General features: G+C 39.9%; 1 protein-coding gene across 2 annotated transcripts; it reads right to left on the bottom strand.

Annotated features, from left to right (window-relative positions):
- Positions 1 to 1681: 1681 nt before the first annotated feature.
- LOC127197413 (C-type lectin domain family 4 member A-like) lies at positions 1682 to 20816 on the bottom strand. Of its 2 annotated transcripts, XM_051155307.1 has the most exons (9): positions 20575 to 20816; positions 19168 to 19284; positions 13163 to 13249; positions 11980 to 12003; positions 6173 to 6181; positions 4427 to 4477; positions 4150 to 4304; positions 3010 to 3122; positions 1682 to 1826 (listed from the first exon to the last, which is right to left on the bottom strand). In XM_051155307.1, the coding sequence occupies exons 1-9, from the start codon at positions 20804 to 20806 to the stop codon at positions 1682 to 1684; spliced, it is 933 nt and encodes a 310-aa protein (XP_051011264.1). In that variant the 5' UTR covers positions 20807 to 20816. The 2 variants fall into 2 exon arrangements, with proteins under 2 accessions (XP_051011264.1, XP_051011266.1); XM_051155309.1 differs by lacking the exons at positions 4427 to 4477; positions 6173 to 6181; positions 11980 to 12003 and having other exon boundaries at positions 4150 to 4319.
- Positions 20817 to 21846: the final 1030 nt, after the last annotated feature.

The following is a 21846-nucleotide window of genomic DNA, read 5'->3' as shown; positions in this document are numbered from 1 at the left end:
TGGAGTGGCGAGGAGGGTCGCGACCTGTGAATAAAGAATGCATGAAAGAAAGGCATGAGCCCAGGAAAACTTTGCTTATTGAGGGACGTTTATTGTAAGGGGGTATCCAAATTTATAGTAAGCTTTTGAAAGGGCAGGGGGTGGGAAGGAATGCAGTGGAAAGTTACAAAATCTTCTGGGCCAGGCCCAAGGACAGCAGGTGTGGAGTGGGGCGATTATACAGAAGTCTCGATACAACAAATGTTCTCTTTCTCAAGATCAGGCTGGATCTTTGTGGTAGCCAGGCAGAATAATTATCTCAAGTATGCAGACAGCTGTGGCTTTCAGCCAGCAGGGCCTCTCAGCCACTGGGGCAGGTCAGGCAAGGTCCTATGGCTCCTGACAGTATTGGACATAATAAACAGTTTGATACAGTGGCAGGATGAATGGTGATCATAGAGAAGCCCTTTGGAGGTCCATAGAAATAGAAAAAATCCATGTCTAAGGGTGGTACAGAATCTAAGGGTAAATTTTTGATGCATTGTCACCAGGAAACAAAACTGGTACAACTGTTACATGAAACAGTACAGAAGCTCTTGGAACACTGGCTGTAAAAGTACACATGATGCAGAGGTCTCACTTTGAGGTACATACACAGAAACATAAACTACCCTCAACTAAAGACATTCACGTTTATGTTCTTGGCAATATCACCCACAAACGTGAAAACTTGCAAACTACCTTATGTCAGCGGATGTAATGGTCATAAAGATTTAATACTTTTCCATGTGTATTAGATACGCTGAAGCATTAGTCCATCCTAAAAATGAACATCCTCTAATTTGCAACAGTTGATGGATGTAGAAGGTGTTGGTTTATGGGAAACAACTCAAGGAAGGATTGGCACTGTATGATCTCACTTATAAGTGATGTCTGAAAAGGCGAATCTCAGGAATCAGCGTGAAGAATACATGGTTGTAAAGGGCTGGGTGCTGGGATGTTGACATGTTGCTGAAAGGGGACAAGTTGCCAGATTAAAAAAATAAGTAAATTCTGAGGATCCATGGTTCATTAGGATGACAGTAGTTGACCCCATCCTGTGTACCTGAACTTTCATGAGAACATCCTAAGTATTCTTAACACACACACGCACACACGCACACACACACACACACACACACACACACACACACCACATACAAAAGGTCAACCATGCTATATAATGAAATGTGCTGTTAACCTGCTTTGGAGATATATATGTATATATATATATATATATATATATATATATATATATATATATATATATATATCCAGGCACTTTAAATTACATATATAGAAATGTATTTCTCAATTCTTTTTCAATAGAGCCAAAGGCAGATTTTTAAAAAAGAAAAAACAGATAGAGAGAACACACTACACAATCCTGTGAGTCAGTGAAATAGGGCATTGGCAGCAAAGCTGTGTGTATGCACAAAAGGGTTCCTGTGTAGTCCCTCGTGCATGGAAATTCTAAACAAAATGTCATTTCATGGAGTAAGTAGATGAACATATAATTATACATGTGGGCCAGCATTTTCACATGTATAACCATTTGCTGCCTACCTAAATTCTGTGCAGATCTCTTCCACATGAAAAACTTTCCAAGTGTCTATGTGATGCTAGATAACAATTTAGTACCAAGTTCTTAGGGATATGCAATTCATAAGTATATTCTCTTCAACTGACAAATTGATCTCTCTGCAACATTACTGCAACGGATATCATTCCAGCCCCAGAGTCTTTTCGGATAATTTAATATTACACATTTCTCCTCCTTACTGCTGGGCTCACCATTGTGCCAGAATCTGAAAAGGAGGAAAGAGCATCAGCATGTGTCCTACAATGATGCGTGAAAAAGAAAAAGCAAGAGTAAGCAAGCCTGAGAATGAGGCTCAAATTTGTGGAAATCAGATTCAAGTGTATACAAATCAAACGTTCACCATCACCCATATCTGACATTTCCGTAGATACCAGGGCCCACCACACTCAATGGTCTCTTAGCTTGTTGTTTAACTGTTCTCCCAGCATGCATCCCAGGCATGTCTATTTCTTCATCCCTAGGCCTTGGTGCCAGGGCACAATCAGCCCAGGCTGCTTATTTATATGCTGAAAAGCTCTCCCTTTATTCCCGTGTATTAGTATGGTTTTCTTCTCTTTTACAACAGAACTATCTCAGAGACTGAAGAACTAGCTGAAATCTCTGGATAATCTACTTATTTCTATCATCAAGAACAAATTATTTAAAACCAAGGATTCCTAGTTTTCTTCTCTGAAAATTAAGAAAAATAACCTCACTACATATTTCTGACAACACATATCAGGAAAGAATATGAGAACATACTAAAATATTAGAGCTTTTAAATAATTACATAAATATGAGACTCAATATCAGATTGAGGGCTTTTGATAGGTGAGAATAAATACCATCATGACATGAATTTATTTTGTAATGATATAAATGATGGCTAGAGAGGTGGCTCAGACATGAGGAGTACTTGTTGCGTTTCCAGAAAGCATGAGGGTTCTGACCCCAGCACCCATACTGCCAAGGTCATACCACCTGTAAACCCGGGGATCCTACACCCACTTATGAGCTCCATGAACCCTACATACACATGGCAGACGCTCACAGAGATAAGCATATATACACACACACAAAAAAAAAAATAAACTAAGCCTTATTTTTGAAATATAAATGAGAGGCTGAAAGCATAATAAAATGCATCTATGTGTGAAGACCTTGGTTGGCTGCCCTGGGTACCTACCATTCTACACTTTGCAAGTTCAATTTCCTCATCTCTACTGGGAAGATCAACAATGTGTGTCTCATGAAACTCCTGTGAGGAGCAAATAGGGAGTAAAAGTAGCTCCATCCCCAGCACTTATGCCAGGAGTGAGCTGTTTTAGCTTCATAACCGACAGCTGGAACACCCTAAATTCACCTCATGCTACAGGACCCAGGGCTCCTCTAAGTGACTCTAGACTCACGTGGCACTCTCGTTGTAAGGTGTCCGATCAACCCATCGCCATTGTCTGTGACCTTCATCCCGCAGCCCTATAAAATAAGCAGCCGCGGTGTTCAGGATCCCGGTGATGAAATCCTAAGAGGGAAGAAAGATACAGCTGTCAGCCTGGGTTGAGCACTTCTTATTCTGTTATGAAACTTTATAAGATCTTTTGACAATTATTTTAATGATCCAAAATTTTAGGGTTCAGCTGGGTATGGTAGCAAATGCCTTAAATCCCAATGCTCAGAAAACAGAAGCAGGTGGATCTCTGTGAATTTGAGTCCAGCCTGGTCTACAAAGGGAGTACAAGAGAAACCCTGTCTTGGAAAAAAATTTACAGGGTTCAATATGATGCACATAGGTAAATAAATAATAATTAAATCTTAGTTCATCTCTCTATGTCCTTAACTAGTTTTCAAATTTTAAATTAATATACAGTAATTTTACATTTTAGAAGTTCAATGTGAGGTTTTGAATACTTTTCTTCTGGTCATACAGAGAAGAGAAAACCAAGAAAGAAATAGAAGAACCACCACCAACCCACAGAAGTACACATCTTCTCTCGCTGATCAGGACAAAAAGTCATCGCTCATATTTTCATGACACTAGAAATAATCTCAGGCCATGATCATAATGAATTCTCGTCTCAGACTCACTCCCCTCTTTTCTTCACCAACACCTTTCTTGAAAGTTGCACACAAGAGAAGTTTACACATTTAGTATCTCTCCCTTTGTAACTTCAGATATTTTGTTTCTGATGGTTGGTTGTGACTCTCCTGATTTGATCCTGTTTTCCTACAAGGTCCTCTGTTAGGTGGTTGGTACTGCAGGAAGCATTAGACTGCTGAAATCACAAACTGGTCTTTCAGGCAGATACATTCCATCCTTCCCTCCACCCTCCTGTGCTGCATTTCTGATGCCGCGGTTCCTTGGGGCTTGTTAAGGCCCACTGAAGTGGGAGCAAGGTTTAGGCAAAGGCAAAGGCTGAAACAGCAATGTCTGTCTGTCTGATGGAAAGCCTTCTGCCACAACACCAACACCCATGTCAACAAAACCCCCTCTTAGTAAAACCAGGCAGACAGCAGGCCCAGCCCAGACCCCACTCTCTCCCAGGATGCACCTGCTCTTCCTTGCTGTGGATCACCACCAGATGAGCACCCATGCTGGAGCACTTCTGCTCACTCTCGCTCCAAGATGCAGAGTCAGTGGAAGTGAAGTAGCAGTTAGAACCAAATGGCTTCCAATTCTCTGGGCAACAGCTCCACACTTTGTCTTTAGGGGGAGAATGAACTGTAAGTGCCATGTAAAAGTCATGCTAAAAGTTAATTGAGTGATGAGCCCACATGGAAGCTGGGACTCCCAACTTCTCCAGATGTAGCAAGGAGCCTCTCACCCCTCAGGTGCCAAGCAACCCATGTCTACCTCCATTGACACTAATGTCATAGCCTCTTTGTGCTACTGGGGTGATATCCGCAAAATCCAGGAAAACTGAGTGTAAAGAACACCCAGACTCTGAGGATATAATGAGAAACAGTTTATGTCTCCAAAGAATAAAACTCATCACACCAAGACCCAGAAATTTTATTATATGCATGACGTATTTAAATAATATATGTCAGTAATCATGGCAGCAATAATCTAAAAGAGATTTTTGCATTAGTGAAAATAGAAATACTGTATACAAATTACAAAGATTTTATAAATAAATGTAATATTCAATACCCCAAAAAAGTAAAAATATGTAAATAAAAATCTAATGTATGTAAATATACTCCTTTGTATCTGTAACAATGTGCTTTTCCATTTTGAATTGAAAAAAATTAACAGAATGATCTTCTTTTTTAAAATGTGGTGGCTATAGTAGAATGTAGATGACAAAGAAATCAGTTAATTAGAGAAACAAAAAGCATAAAACTTGAATTAAATAACAGGCAAAACAGGCAGAAATAAATAAATAGATAAATGCAGTCTCCTATCATTATTACTAATATGTCTATCCCAAATAAGAGGGGTATAAAATATATGAAAAATAAAACAAAGAATTGAGAAACACATAGTAGCCGCTATACAGCAATATATTCACATACTCATCTATATCCCTCTGTGTTTATATGGAAACCAAGAATGTCTTAGAGATGGGAAAACATCAGACAGTGGGAGGAGATGAAGAATGAGTGGCCAAAGCATTGCACTGCTAAGAGAAGACTGAGAAATGACATTCACAGTGGTAAAGACAAACAAGGCTTAGAGAACAAGGAGTGTTGCAAACCGGTATAAAGAACTTGGATAAATATAGACAGATACATAATTCTGTCTCTTGAGAAACCTAACCCAATATTCCACCATAGTGTGGGCTATATATGGCATCCTTCCCATAATTATACTGTGGAAATGGAGAAAGTATCAGTTCTTTGCATTTAATTAAAATATAATTATATCACTTTTCCTTCTCTGCCCTCCAATCTCTGTGATGTGCCCTACTCCCTCTCAAATCCATAGCCTATTTTTATTGTTATAAGAGCTACAGTAATTAATAACTGCCAAGAGAGGGAGAATCAATCTTCTCCATGAATTAGACTCCTAACTGCTTATTCAGCACCAAAAGGTTAGCCTTAAATGGCATGCTTTTATCAACTGAACATGGCATAGCAAGATAGACTAAGACTGGGCATAAACCCTCATATCAAGGCTGACTGAGACAACCCACTAGGAGGAAAAGGGTCCCACAAGAAGAGGAGGCCTGCTCTTTTCTGAAGGGAAAGAGGAAAGCAGTGGGTCTGGGGGGATAAGGGAGGTGGGAGAGGAAGGAGATGAGAGGAGGGAGAGGAGGGTATGGTTGGGATGTGTCATATGAGAAAAGTATATTTTTTAAAGAAATAAAATACTTAGATAATAAAAATTATATGCTTTAAATGATCTACCTCAGATGACCATCAGCCAATATCTATGGTCTATAATAATTTTTATAGTTTAGATCCTGTGTATGATCTGATTAGACAAGCATTTCACACCTGTCATCTTCCTCCTCAAAAACAATTACTCAAATTTTAACAGAGGAATATCCGAATATCCTATAATATACCAGATCAGTCATCATCAAAACTGCTAATCAGAAACATTTAAAACAAAGATCTTCTGAAAACTTATTCCAACTAAGAAGACTAAAGAGATATGGCAAGTAAATACAATGTGGTGTCCCCAATGAGACTCTAGTAATCATGATCTTCAACAGTGTTGGCATCAGTGTTCACTCACTAGTTGTAGCAACCATGTCTGCTTGTATAAGATATTCATATGGAGACAGTGTACGTATATGTAAGGTTAGAATGGTATCTTTATATCATCATGTGAAATCTATAAATTTTAAAATGTTCTCAAGGAATCTATTAAAGCTTTACATAATTTGTACTCAGGAAACATGCTTCATAATTTTCTTCTAATTATATATGTGTATACGTATGTATGTATATATTTTTTTCTGACATGAGAAACAGCATGTGTGTAGAGATGGTTCAGAAAAACATTAGCTAGAGAAATATAAATATAAAATAACCCTCTTCATAAAAAAGACTTGTGTAGACAAATGGAGGCATACAAATCATATTTTACGGTATGATATAAATGTACATGTAGACTCCACTTCTCAGTATTTGCCACCCCAGAATCTATCAGAAATATTGCATAACTGCTACAGGCATCCCCTACTCAAGTGTAGGCCATGCCAGCCAGACTAGCAGGTAGGTAGCCTGACCATGGAACACTCTCATTCCCTCAGTTCCCACTGTTGTAGAGACACAATTCTCCACCATGCCTCCCTCCAACACTTTCACTTTGCCTTGTCCCCACTCCAATGCCAGAGGCTATCCCCTACTGAAGTGCAGGCCACATCAGCCAGAACAGTAGACAAACTCAGGCTGAGACTCACTACTGGACCAGAGGCCACATTAGATGCCCAAACTCCAGATAGACAGCATACCCTTTGATATCTGCTCCTCTCTCTTGGTGCACCCAAGACAATCCCTCCAATACCCACTCCTCTTCGTACCAGCCCCCAACTCTAATGAAGAAACTCTAGTCAAAAAGAGGCCATGACTGCTGCTGGAAATCCAGCCCCCAACTCACGCAGAGACCCTCTGATCAACCACAGGACACATAGACCAGAAGACAAAAACCACGCAGCAATGATGAGACCTCACAGGCTGTTGCCAGACAGTTGAGGCAGTAGGGCCTCCACTATGAGAGATCTAGGGGAGGAGAATAGGCAGAAGAGGGAATAACAATTGGGATGTAATTGAGTATATTATAATAAAGAAAATGTACATTAAAATAAATAAATATATTCTTGTGATAAAATTAGACTAGTTTTTGAAATGAGCATGATTTGCATCAATATACAAACTTCAATACCATTGAATTAAAAAGTAACCTTATTTGTGAGTAACCATTAGGGACTTGAGATGAGTAGATGCAATAATCTACCTTTTGTTTTATCCTCCTTCTATATTTCTATATCCCCCTTTCTTTCTTTTCAGCTCCTATCATCTTACCTATAAAAGAAAGACAAAGGAAAAGAGATACGTCCCGGAGTCAACCTAATTTCCTCTCTGTAAAAGACTAATAATGCTTATAACCAACTCCCAATGAAAATAAGCATCTGTAAATCAAGAGAATAAACAGAAACCTATCCAACCCCCCTTAAAGGAAATGGAACATCATTCTCTTAAGGTCTCTCAGGCTGATTTAGGGCAAAGGATTCCTTTGAAGGGCCAGAATATATATTCTATGTTTAATAGACAGATGTGATTCTATAGATATGTAAGGTAAAACAGTTAAATAAGGTCTTCAAAACCCTCAGGAACCTAAAGAATATGGCATTTAAAGATGTTTTTATTATTCTAAAGATTCCTTGACGACAAGACAGGTTAACTCCTAGCAACACGCAGCCTGCCTCAAAGAAGAAGATAAGCAGCAAAGAACCTCTTTATGGACTTGACTTCACATGTGGCAAACAAGCCACTGGGCAAAATGTCCTCGTTTCTGCCACAGACAGAATTCTGCCTAAAAATGGGCAAGTTTAGATGCAGGCAGAGTTGATGGCCAAATTCTGCCAAGACAGGATAAGCAAGTCCTCAATAGTTGCTACCTTGCAAATATGTCTGTCAGATATATTGATCCAGAAGGCTGAAGATGATGCTCTAATGTTACAGAGAGTGTTGGGTGACTATTCAGACAGTAAACTGTCTCAGTCAATTTTCCAATTTGGAAGCTGCTAACCTGTACTCTGGCTTCAATCAGGTATTTAAGTTTTATACCTTCTCAAGTCTCTGATGGGTTTGAAGACCAGATAGTTTAGTATTTCAATTAAGCTTTGTAGGTTAGGGGTTAAGATGATACTAGACCAAGATAGATGTTTTAAGTTAATAAAAATGGATTAAAGCTGGATATCAATAATGACAGAAAGGCTACAAACTCCTGGAAACTGAACAACTCTCTACTGAATGACTTAAAGAATTTCTATAATTCAATGAAAATGAATGCACAACACACCCAAACTTACGGAACAATAAAAGTGGTCCTAAAAGGAAAGTTCATAGCACTAAGTGCCTTCTTCATAAAGAATTTGGAGATACCTCATACTAGAAACTTAACAGCACACTTGAAAGCTCTAGAACAAAAGAAGAAAGAAAGAAATTAAGAAAAGACATCCAAGAGGAGTTGATGACAGGAAATAAACTGAGAGCTAAAATCAATAAAGTAGAAACAAAGAGGACAATATTTTAAAAACCAAGGAAACGAAGAGTTGGTTCTTTTTTTCTTTTTTTTTTTATTTATTCTTGTTACATCTCACTGGTTATCCCATCCCTTGTATCCTCCCATTCTTCCCTCCCTCCCATTTTCCCCTTACTCCCCTCCCCTATGACTGTGACTAAGGGGGACTTCCTCCCCCTTTATATGTTCATAGGGTATCAAGCCAAACAGTTGATTCTTTGGAAAAATAAATGAGATAGACAAACACTTAGCCAAACTAACTGAAAGATAGAGAATATTAACAAATTCAGAACTGAGGGGGAGAGCAATGCACACTGAGGACATTCAAAATATTACTAAGTCATACTTTAAAATCTGTACTCCAAAAAATTGGAAAATCTAAAACAAATGGATAATTTTCTAGATAGATATCACTCACCAAAGATAAATCAATATCAGATAAGTAATTTAAATAAGCCTATAATCACTAAGAAATAGAAGGAATCATTAAAAGTCTTCCAACCTAAAAAAGCTCAGGGTCAGACAGACTTAGTGCAGAATTCTACCAAAATTTGAAAGAGGAACTAATACCAATATTTCTCAAACTAGTCTACAAAATAGACACAGAAGGAACATTGGAAAATTTATTTTATGAAGCTAATATCCCAACCACACAAAGCTTCAACAAAGAAAGAGAATAACAAACCACTTTCCCTCACATAGGTGCAAAAATATTCAATAAAATATTTGCAAACCAAAGCCAAGAACACATCAAAGAGATCATCCACCATGATCAAGTAGTGCATCATCCCAGAGATGCAGGGATGATTCAACATACAAAAGCAGTCAATGTAATCCTTCCTGTAAACAAACTGAAATAAAAAAGGACATGATCATTTCATTAAATGCTGAAAAAGCCTTTGACAAAATCCAATACCCCTTTATGATAAATGTCTTTCTTAGAAAGAGTGGGGGATACAAGAGACATACCTAAACATAATAAAGGCAATTTGTAGCAAGACTATAGCCAGCATCAACTTAAGTGGAGAGAAGCTCAAAGCAATTCCACTAAAGTCAGGAACGAGACAGGTAGACCACTCTCTCCATATCTATTCAATATAGTACTTGAAGTCCTAGATAGAGCAATAAGACAACTAAAGAAGATCAAAGGGATAAAAATTGGAAAGGAAGAAGTCAAAGTATCACTAACATGATAGCATACATAACTGGTCCCAAAAATTCTACCAGGGAACTCCTAAAGCTGATGAGCACCTTCAGTGAAGTGGCTGGATACAAGATTTAATAAAAAAAAAAAGGCAGTGCTCCTATATACATATGAAAAATGAGCTGAGGAAAAAATTCAGAGAAACAACACCCTTAACAATAGCCAAAAATAATATAAAGTATCTTGAGCTAACCCTAACCAAGTAAGTGAAAGACTTGTATGATAAAAAATTCAAATATTTGAAGAAAAATTGAAGAAGATATGTTGATAGAAAGACCCTCCATGCTTATGGATCAGTAGGATTAAATAGTAAAAATGGTCATCATACCAAAAGCAATCTACATACTCAGTGCAATCCTCATCAAAATATCAACACAATTCTTGACCTTGAAAAGACAATATTCAACTTCATATGCTAAAACAAACAAAAAAACAGGATAGCTAAAACAATCCTGTACAATAAAAGAACTTCTGGAGTTGTCACCATCCCTGATTTCAAGGTGGACTCCAGAGCTATAGTACTGAAAATGAATAGTATTTGCATAAAAAAAATATGTTCATCAATGGAATCAAATCAAGGACCCAGATGTAAATCCACACACCTGTCAATACCTGAGTTTTGATTAAAAAAAATCCAGAAATACCCAATGGGGAAAAAAGTAAACATTTTCAACAAATGGTGCTGGTCTAATTGTATGTCTGCATGTAGAAGAATGCAAAGAGATACATAGTTATCACCCTTCACAAAACTCAAGTCCAAGTGGATCAAAGACCTCTACATAAAACTATATACACTGAACCTAACAAAGAAAGTGGAGAATAGTCTTGAGTATTGGTGAAGAAGACGGCTTCCTGAACAGAACACCAATAGCGCAGGCAATAATATCAACCATTAATAAATGGAACCTCATGTAACTGAAAAACTTCTGTAAGGCAAAGGACACCATCAAAAGGACAAAATGGCAGCCTACAGAATGGTGGAAGATCTTCACCAACTCCACGTCTGATAGAGGGCTGGTAGCCATAATGTATAAAGGATTCAAGAAAATAGGCATCAGCAAGCTCAACAATCCAATTAAAACAGAGTGTACAGATGTAAACAGAGAAGTCTCAACAGAGGAATCTCAAATGGCTGAGAAGCACTTAAAGAAATGTTCAACATCCTTAGCCATCATGGAATCTCAAATGAAAACTGCTTTGAGATTCCATGTCACACCTACCAGAATGGCAAGGATAAAAAACACAAGTGACAGCTCATGTTGGCAAAGATGTGAATCCATTGGTGGATGGCATTCAAATTTGTACAGCCACTTTGGAAACCAATATGATGGTTCCTCAGAAAGTTCGGAATCAATCTAACTCAACACTCAGCCATGGTATGCCCATGATATGCTCCGTCCAACCTCAAAGACAACTGCTACACTATGTTTGAAATAGTTTTATCCATAATTTCTGGAAACTGAGAACAACATACATGTGTCTCAACTGAAGCATGGATAAAAAATTGTGGTACATTTACACAATGGAATATTACTCAGCTATTTCAAATTTGACTTCATGAAATGTTCAAGCAAATGGATGAACTAAAAAAAAATATCATGAGGGAGGTATTCCAGACATACAAAGACAAACATGGTCTGTACTCCATTATAAGTGGATATTAGCTATTAATTAAAAGGTAATCATGCTTTAATCCACTGACCCAGAGAGGCTAAATATCAAGGGGGACATGGTTCTCCCTAGGAGGGGAAATAGAATAGACTTTGTGGATGGACTGGGGGGAGGTGGATATGGGAACAGAAGGAATCAAGCAGAGAGAAGTGAGTACCAGGAGAAATAACTGGAATTGGGGGCTTGGAATGTGGGGACAGTGTGGAAACAAGTGCTCTGGAAACTCCATGTAATCTACGAGGGTGAACCTAGCTAAGATTCCCAGTAATGGCTGATATGGAGCCTAAGGTGTCCATCTTCTGTAACTAGGCAAGGCTTTCAATGGAGGGACTGGAACTCCAGCCCACTCACAAAACTTTGACATACACTTTGTCCTGCCTGCAAGATGTGGTGTGATAATGGTGGCACAGAACTTGTGGGAGTAGCTAAACAATGGCTGGTCAAACTTGAGGCCCAAGCCACAAAAGGGAGCCCATGTCAGACACTGCCTGGAGGGCCAGGAAATGGAGACTGCTTAGACAGAGACCTAGGATAGAACCAAACACAACTGACAAGAAAAAAAAAAGTCAATGAAATGATTCCTAATGATATTCTGCTGTACTCAAACGTTGGTGCCTAGCATGCTTGTCATCAGAGAGGCTTCATCTAGCAACTGATGGGAGCAGATGCAGAGACCCACAGCCAAACATTAGGAGGAGCCTGGGGAATCCCCAGTGGAAAGGAGAAAGAAGGATTGCAGGAGCCAAAGGAATCGAGGACGCCAGGAGAACCCGATCCGCACAATAAACTAAGCAGGATTCATAGGGACTCAGAGACTGAAACAACAATCACGGAGCCTGCTTGAGTCTGCACTAGGTCCTCTGTGTATATGTTATGTTTGTCTAGCTTGGTGTTATTGTGAGACTCCTAACAGTGGGGGTGGCTGTGTCTCTGACTCTTTGCCTGCTCCTAGGAGCATTTTTCTCCTGCTGGGTTGCCTTGTCCAGCCTTGTTATGAGGGTATGTGCCTACTCTCTTGTGGTTGTTATTATTGTTGATTTGTTTGTTTGTTTGTTTGTTTGTTTGTTTTAGTTTTTAGTTTTTTGAGACAACATTCTCTGTTTAGCCTTGGCTATCCTTGACTCATTTTGTAGACCAGGCTGGCCTCAAACTCACAGAGACTCACTTGACTCTGCCTCCCTAATTTCTGAGATTACAGGTATATAACACCACACCCGGCTATGTGCCTAGTCTTATTGCAACTTGTTATGCCTTGTTCAGTTGATATCCCTGGGAGGCCTGATCTTTTTAAAAGGGAAATGCAATGGATCTGAGGGGCAGGACTGAGAGGAGGGGAGAAAGGGGAAACTGATCAGGATGTAATCTATGCAAGAATAATAGATTAGCAAGGAAGGAAGAAGGAAAGAAAAATATCTACATGGAACCATTACACACTACAGGCAGCAAGCAAACTCTTAGTTACATTAAGTCTTACCTCCCAAGGATGGACTGTTTTTTATGCAGTTCAATTCATTGTGAGTTAGATCTGTTGTAGATTTTTTTTCTTCGAGAAGTTGAGAGTACTTTTGAAAATAAACTGAGAGAAAACAGAATCAAAATCACTCATTTTCATTACAGAGATATGAATTTCTGTTTCCTACATACTGGTACAGAGATCTACCATATCTGGATTACCTAAGTAGACAGAGCCTGACTACAATTCCCATCCCCGACAATCAATGGAATCCTCAGCCTCCTGGTTTTAAACCACAGATACTTCCAGAACTCACAGAACAGTGAGTGATTTAAAAGGCAGGACAGGCCCATTATCATCACTGTAAAGGGAGTGAGTGAGCCACACCCTTCAATCTTAATGTAAGATGACAAGACTAAGTCTAGGGGGAGATGAAGCAGAGATAGATACTCACATTTAAGGGTGAGTATATATCTTCTCTTTGGGAGGAAAGGGGTTAGCTAATCCTGAGCAGCTCTAGGTTATGTTAGAAAGCAAATTTTTAAGAAATGTATCTACAGGGCATAGTGTTCTTCCCTAAACCCTCCTTATTTCAACTACTTACTCCTCCCTGGACCACACTGTCACTCTCCCCGTATAAAACTGACTGGCCTCTCCCTCTAGAACTGAATTTCTTCACTTTCCTCTCTGTCTCTTTGTCCTCCTTGCCCCATCACTTTTGCTTCCCCCATTTCACTAACACCAATTTTGAAATGGGTCATCAGTAGTTTCCCAGGGCACCTGTTAGCCACGTTGCTGTTGGATTTGAGGCCAGTTCTTTCCCCACTCAGCTCCTGAGGCACTGCACTGTCCTGGTTTTGCCTCACATTTTTGCCATCATTTCTTTTTGCCTCCTATAATCTATTCTCCTTCTACCCACCCCTTTAAAATGTAACACTTCCTACAGTCCTGTCATTATGCTTCCTCCTCATATATAATCTTCCCAAATGACATCATGTATTACTGTGATCATGCATGCCTGCTGCCTGTATGCATGAGATTTTGTGCTCAGAGAACACAAGCATATTAGGTTCGACTCAATACATCTAAAACTCAAATCAACATCCATCAACTTAAACCTATGACATAATATACTTTCTACCTCTTTGAACAACTTTATGATTGCTGAGTTTGCATCATCACAATATTAAAGTCACACTTTACTTCTTGGATCCCTTGATCCCTCTATCTCAATACTCATCAAGTATTTCTTTCCTTGGTCGTACGCTCCTCACCACTCAAAGCTGTTCTTCTCATGTTCTGCAGACACTTATCTCATTATCACTTTATAGGCCTCTTATTCCTCTCTTTGTCCTAAGGATTCTATTTCCAGGGTCCTGTAAAAGCATGAACTACAACTTAAATTTGGATACATCAATTCTCTATTTCAAATGTTGGAATAGTTCTCCATGGCTATGATGCTTTGCCAAAAAAGTGGCCACAGTTTTTAGCTTCTGTATCCATACACCATTGTAATGTGAGTTTGCAACTTTCCCAGTTTAAAAAAAAAAAACAGCCTTCCATGTGAGCTGGCCAAGAGAATGTGCAAGATCCTCCCTGATCTACTATCAGGCTAAATTTTTTGACAGGCCTGGCTCATGGTCACCTTCAGTCTTAGAAGTCTGCAAGTTGCCATGCAAACAAGCCCAGGCCATGCTAAGGAAGGGAAGGTGCGTCACACTGTTACTCATTCCCACTGGCCTCCTCTTCCTTGGCAGCCAAGCTGCCTGCACTCATAACTGACATATATATATATATATATATGCCTAAATTCAGCTAGGACCAGAGGAGCCTCTCAGTGGAGGTCAACCTGAATGCCAAACCATAGGAGCAGAATATAAATAGGTAGTTTTCTCAGCTCATTAAATGTATACTACTTTATTAAGTAGAAAACCATACTTGATTTTTTAAAATATATTATTTAAGAGAATGAACTGTTTTTCATAATGGGGCACAGCACATGCCTGCATCCTGCTATGTCTACCTAGAAAAATGTCATTTTTCCTTCACTTAGCACTGTGTGCTTCAACCATTCATGCATCAGTTTCACACCTCTGTGACATTCTTGGTAGCCACAGTTCTAGATGTCATTTCCTCTAAGAAACCTGTCTCAGAACAACCCTTCCTGGACAATGTAACAGACACTAGTTTATTTTTTCTTCATTTTTTTCTGATATAGACCCTTTTACATAGCCCAGGCTAGTGCCACACTCGCTGTCCTTCTGTCTCAACATCATGAGCAGCTAGGATAATAGGAGTGTGCCATTGTACCTGGCTGACACTGATTAATGGTTTTCCTCTGCATTACTTGAGAACTAAGTCTGTGTTCTCCTGGGACTTTGTCTGACACACTGTCTGACATACAGTAAATGACTATTACTTTATTCTGAGTGATCAAATGAATAAGTAAAATATCCTCAATATATTGGTTTTCATGTATTTTTAATTTCTCATAAATTCTCAAATCTTTGATGAAGAGAAATTTACCCATTTGTTCAGTTGCCTTCTAGATTCTGCAAGATCCTGAGCTGGACAGAAGTAACTAGGAATTAGCTGAAGAACACTTCTCAGATAACTTCTTCCCCACTCTTTCTTGTCCACCATCTCACCACAATATGAAGGATCCCTATACACACACAGCTTGTGTACACTTACAGCTTGTGTACACATACAGCTTGTGTACACATACAGCTTGTGTACACATACAGCTTGTGTACACATACAGCTTGTGTACACACACAGCTTGTATACACACACAGCTAGTATACACACACAGCTTGCGTACACATACAGCTTGTGTACACACACAGCTAGTATACACACACAGCTTGTATACACACACAGCTTGTATACACACACAGCTTGTGTACACATACAGCTTGTGTACACACACAGCTTGTGTACACATACAGCTTGTGTACACATACAGCTTGTATACACATACAGCTTGTATACACACACAGCTTGTGTACACATACAGCTTGTATACACACACAGCTTGTGTACACATACAGCTTGTATACACACACAGCTTGTATACACACACAGCTTGTGTACACATACAGCTTGTGTACACATACAGCTTGTATACACATACAGCTTGTGTACACACACAGCTTGTGTACACACACAGCGTGTGTACACACACAGCTAGTATACACACACAGCTTGTGTACACACACAGCTTGTGTACACATACAGCTTGTATACACATACAGCTTGTGTACACATACAGCTTGTATACACATACAGCTTGTGTACACATACAGCTAGTATACACACACAGCTTGTGTACACACACAGCTTGTGTACACATACAGCTTGTATACACATACAGCTTGTGTACACATACAGCTTGTATACACATACAGCTTGTATACACATACAGCTTGTGTACACATACAGCTTGTATACACACACAGCTTGTGTACACATACAGCTTGTATACACATACAGCTTGTGTACACATACAGCTAGTATACACACACAGCTTGTGTACACACACAGCTTGTGTACACATACAGCTTGTATACACATACAGCTTGTGTACACATACAGCTTGTATACACATACAGCTTGTATACACATACAGCTTGTGTACACATACAGCTTGTATACACACACAGCTTGTGTACACATACAGCTTGTATACACACACAGCTAGTATACACACACAGCTTGTGTACACATACAGCTAGTATACACATACAGCTTGTGTACACATACAGCTTGTATACACACACAGCTAGTATACACACACAGCTTGTGTACACATACAGCTTGTATACACATACAGCTTGTATACACATACAGCTTGTATACACATACAGCTTGTGTACACACACAGCTTGTATACACACACAGCTAGTATACACACACAGCTTGTATACACACACAGCTTGTGTACACATACAGCTTGTGTACACATACAGCTAGTATACACACACAGCTTGTATACACATACAGCTTGTATACACATACAGCTTGTATACACACACAGCTTGTGTACACACACAGCTTGTATACACACACAGCTAGTATACACACACAGCTTGTATACACACACAGCTTGTGTACACACACAGCTAGTATACACATACAGCTTGTGTACACATACAGCTTGTATACACATACAGCTTGTATACACATACAGCTTGTGTACACATACAGCTTGTATACACACACAGCTAGTATACACACACAGCTTGTATACACACACAGCTTGTGTACACATACAGCTAGTATACACACACAGCTTGTATACACATACAGCTTGTATACACATACAGCTTGTATACACATACAGCTTGTATACACATACAGCTTGTATACACACACAGCTTGTGTACACACACAGCTTGTATACACACACAGCTTGTGTACACATACAGCTAGTATACACATACAGCTTGTATACACACACAGCTTGTGTACACATACAGCTTGTGTACACATACAGCTTGTATACACATACAGCTTGTGTACACACACAGCTTGTGTACACACACAGAGTGTGTACACACACAGCTAGTATACACACACAGCTTGTGTACACACACAGCTTGTGTACACATACAGCTTGTATACACATACAGCTTGTGTACACATACAGCTAGTATACACATACAGCTTGTGTACACACACAGCTTGTGTACACATACAGCTAGTATACACATACAGCTTGTATACACACACAGCTTGTGTACACATACAGCTTGTGTACACATACAGCTTGTATACACATACAGCTTGTGTACACACACAGCTTGTGTACACACACAGAGTGTGTACACACACAGCTAGTATACACACACAGCTTGTGTACACACACAGCTTGTGTACACATACAGCTTGTATACACACACAGCTTGTGTACACATACAGCTTGTGTACACATACAGCTTGTATACACATACAGCTTGTGTACACACACAGCTTGTGTACACACACAGAGTGTGTACACACACAGCTAGTATACACACACAGCTTGTGTACACACACAGCTTGTGTACACATACAGCTTGTATACACATACAGCTTGTGTACACATACAGCTAGTATACACACACAGCTTGTATACACACACAGCTAGTATACACACACAGCTTGTATACACACACAGCTTGTGTACACATACAGCTAGTATACACACACAGCTTGTATACACATACAGCTTGTATACACACACAGTTTGTGTACACATACAGCTTGTATACACATACAGCTTGTGTACACACACAGCTTGTATACACACACAGCTTGTGTACACATACAGCTTGGATACACATACAGCTTGTGTACACATACAGCTTGGATACACATACAGCTTGTGTACACACACAGCTAGTATACACATACAGCTTGTGTACACACACAGCTAGTATACACATACAGCTTGTGTACACATACAGCTTGGATACACATACAGCTAGTATACACATACAGCTAGTATACACATACAGCTTGTATACACACACAGCTTGTGTACACATACAGCTTGGATACACATACAGCTTGTGTACACATACAGCTTGGATACACATACAGCTTGTGTACACACACAGCTAGTATACACATACAGCTTGTGTACACATACAGCTTGGTACACATACAGCTTGGATACACACACAGCTTGTTTACACACACAGCTTGTGTACACATTGCTAGTATACACATACAGCTTGACTTCTCGATGCCAATGAGAACACATAGATTTGACCTCACAGTCTAATAAAGACAACACCCCACAGAGTTCACTCCACAGCCCCACACAGACATTCATACAGTCACTTCAGTTTCTCTCATGAGAATGGATTCCATTTTTCTCCCAGGACAATAGCTAAATCCAAGAACAGAAGAATCAAAGTGACAATGGAACCCCTTGAATTGTTTTTCCCCAAAGAATATTTCTTCTTCACATGTCCATTAAATGCCAGCTGCTACAGTGGAACCTCTCTTCATCTGAGGCAAACATGGCCTGTCGATTCATTCGGGATACTTACTGATAAAAGCAGCTAGGAAGGAGATTGCCAGCAGCAGGACAAGTGCCATCAGTGATATGAAAAGCAGCGAGGGGGAACCAGGCTTACTTTGATGACGGATGGGTTTCTCTTTGGGAGCTGGAAGGAGAACCACATTCATTCCATGAGTAGTAAGTTCCATTCTTGTTTCTGCTTTTCCTCCCTCCTCTTCTCCTCTTTCCTCCAGGACACATAATTACTAAAGTATAAACACTAAAAATAATTTAAAAAATAATCCTCATTGTAAAAGCATTATTTAAAAAAAAAACATAAGCCAGGCGGTGGTGGCGCACGCCTTTAATCCCAGCACTTGGGAGGCAGAGGCAGGTGGATCGATGTGAGTTCGAGGCCAGCCTGGTCTACAAAGTGAGTCCAGGACAGCCAAGGCAACACAGAGAAACCCTGTCTCAGAAAAAAAAATAAGAGCACAAACTTACACTGCTGAAATAATTGGTGTTAATATTTTGAGATCTGAAAAATAATTTGAATATATATTCACAAAAGCATTTGATTATATTCTTTCAGGGAGGTGGGTTTTTTTTTTCTTGTCTGTTTGTTTTGTTTTGTTTGTTTTCATTTTTGTTTTTTGGTAGTGGGAAATGTAATGATCTAGAATCTCACTATTGTAGTCCTGAATGGCCTGAAATTCATTATGTAGACCAGGCTGGCCTCAAATGCTCTGTGATCCTCTTGCTCTGCCTCCAGAGTGCTGGAACTAGACCACACCTGGCCCTTTCAGCAAACATTAAAGTATGTACACACTGTAGTATGCTTTTCCACATGGTGACACAACACAAAGACTGCCATCTAGCCTATAACTTTTTCTTCTAACCAATACTGTAAATGCATTTAGCATGAGATCAATCTGCTAGTCACCATCTCATGGCTGGAAGCTGTTTCCTGGATGAAGGTATAGTTTAGTGGCAGATCAAGTGCCTGTCAAGTGAGGGACTCTGCTTTAATCTACAGTATAAGAGGAAAAAGTTCCCTCAATGTCCCATCTCCAAACACAGAAACGGCTCTCATGGTGTCACCGTAGACTGTCAAGCATAGAGGGAAAAATTCACTATTACACAGTATGGTTTGATTGTCAGAAAAATATTCGCATTTATGTTCATTTATATAGAGCAGGAACCGAAGGTGTAGTTTCTGTAAGTAGCAAGAGCAAAAAAAAAAAAAATCATGCTGAGAAAGCTTTTCTTTCCCACTGTACAAGTGTACAGCTCTGCAATTCACTCTACAAACAACTCCAACAGTGAGGACTCGAGTGAAATCCCAGATGGGAGCATGGGGAGAATCAGTACCAAACACCACCCAAAGTTTGCTGACAAGCCCTCTTTCATCCTCCCATCTATAGTAAGTACAGAAAGGTGCTTGGGGTATTTTTACCTGCAGGAGAGTCTGAGTAGGTGCCGGAGGAGTTGGATTCATTCTTGAACTTCACCTCTGCATAAGTAATTTCTGAAGCCATATCGGAAAAAATAAAAAGACCTGCTTTCCTCAGAAAGCGCACCTCTTCCTCCCCCTGAAGCCGGCGGTATGTGAGAACCAGACACGGCAACGGGCTGTCATAGCACACGATTGTATGAGAAGAGACTTGTCCCACTGGGATAAACCACATGAGAGTGAGAATAAGAATTGTAGCCCTCAAACCTACTCAGTGTGGTATGCGAGTGCAGTAAAGTGGGAACTCAAAGGAGGAAGGAAAGAAATGGGGAGAAGAAGAAAAGAGGAACCGTGCTATTAGAGAACTCTGTCCTAAGACATTTTGCCACAAACATTAATTGACGCACTTCCATATGCAAACATGGTTTCGTGCCAACCAGACAATGAGCCAACACTTAAAGGCACAACACTAACTTCTGACTAAACGGGCAAATTCTGATACCATATTCTAAAGGACCATTGACCCTCACCATTGTGTGGGCTCCCACCTCCCACTCAGCGGCCTGTAGCGTGGAGAAGGCAAAGCTCACACTCCGTTCCTTCTGAACGCTCTGCTTCCCACTACAAGCTTATAACTAGCTACATGGGGACTCGCCACTTCCTCTGCTCCTGGCCCCATCCAGAGCTCCTGAAAACAGCTCTGCTTCTTAGCTGTGGAAGGAGGCTATCTCTCTCCTTGCATCTCTCTTCCCCGCTCGCTCGTCTGTACTCCTCAGCATGAACCCCACCCATTCACTGCACTGTCAGAAACAGTTGAGAGAATCAAATGAACTACAGTGTGGAAGACGGGAAAATTAAAAGTGGTTGCTAATGATCCGATCGTCTGGGACTCTCCCATAGACGTCTCCCAGTTCACACTCACAGGCTCAGCCCTCAGTACTTCCAAATACTTCCCTTCTTTGACCCTCCTCAAGCTACTCCCAAGCTCCTACACACAACAAGCAAACAGCATGTGTATGTATAAGAAACGCACACACACACACACACACACACACACACACACACACACACAGAGTTTCTCAGTTTTCTCTTGCTTTTGTATCCAAACATACTGAAAACCATGGGTTCACTCTACTACCCCCATTTTATTTATTTTTTTTTATTATTAATTTATTCTTGTTACATCTCAATGTTTATCCCATCCCTTGTATCCTCCCATTCTTCCCCCCCTCCCATTTTCCCCTTATTCCCCTCCCCTATGACTGTTCCTGAGGG

This window comes from Acomys russatus, chromosome 13, assembly GCF_903995435.1.
Source record: "Acomys russatus chromosome 13, mAcoRus1.1, whole genome shotgun sequence".
In the NCBI taxonomy this organism is placed as follows: Eukaryota; Metazoa; Chordata; class Mammalia; order Rodentia; family Muridae; genus Acomys; species Acomys russatus.
The sequence above is the reverse complement of the archived record's forward strand: the minus strand, read 5'-3'. Positions and strand labels throughout refer to the sequence as shown.

Coding starts and splice junctions, on each gene's coding strand:
- LOC127197413 (XM_051155307.1), bottom strand. CDS start 20,806: ATGTGGTTTATCCCAGTGGGACAAGTCTCTTCTCATACAATCGTGTGC. Junction 13,250..19,167: donor CTTCCTAGCTGCTTTTATCA/GTAAGTATCCCG, acceptor GTTTTCTCTCAG/TTTATTTTCAAAAGTACTCT. Junction 3,123..4,149: donor TCCACAGCAAGGAAGAGCAG/GTGCATCCTGGG, acceptor CTTCCCTCTTAG/GATTTCATCACCGGGATCCT.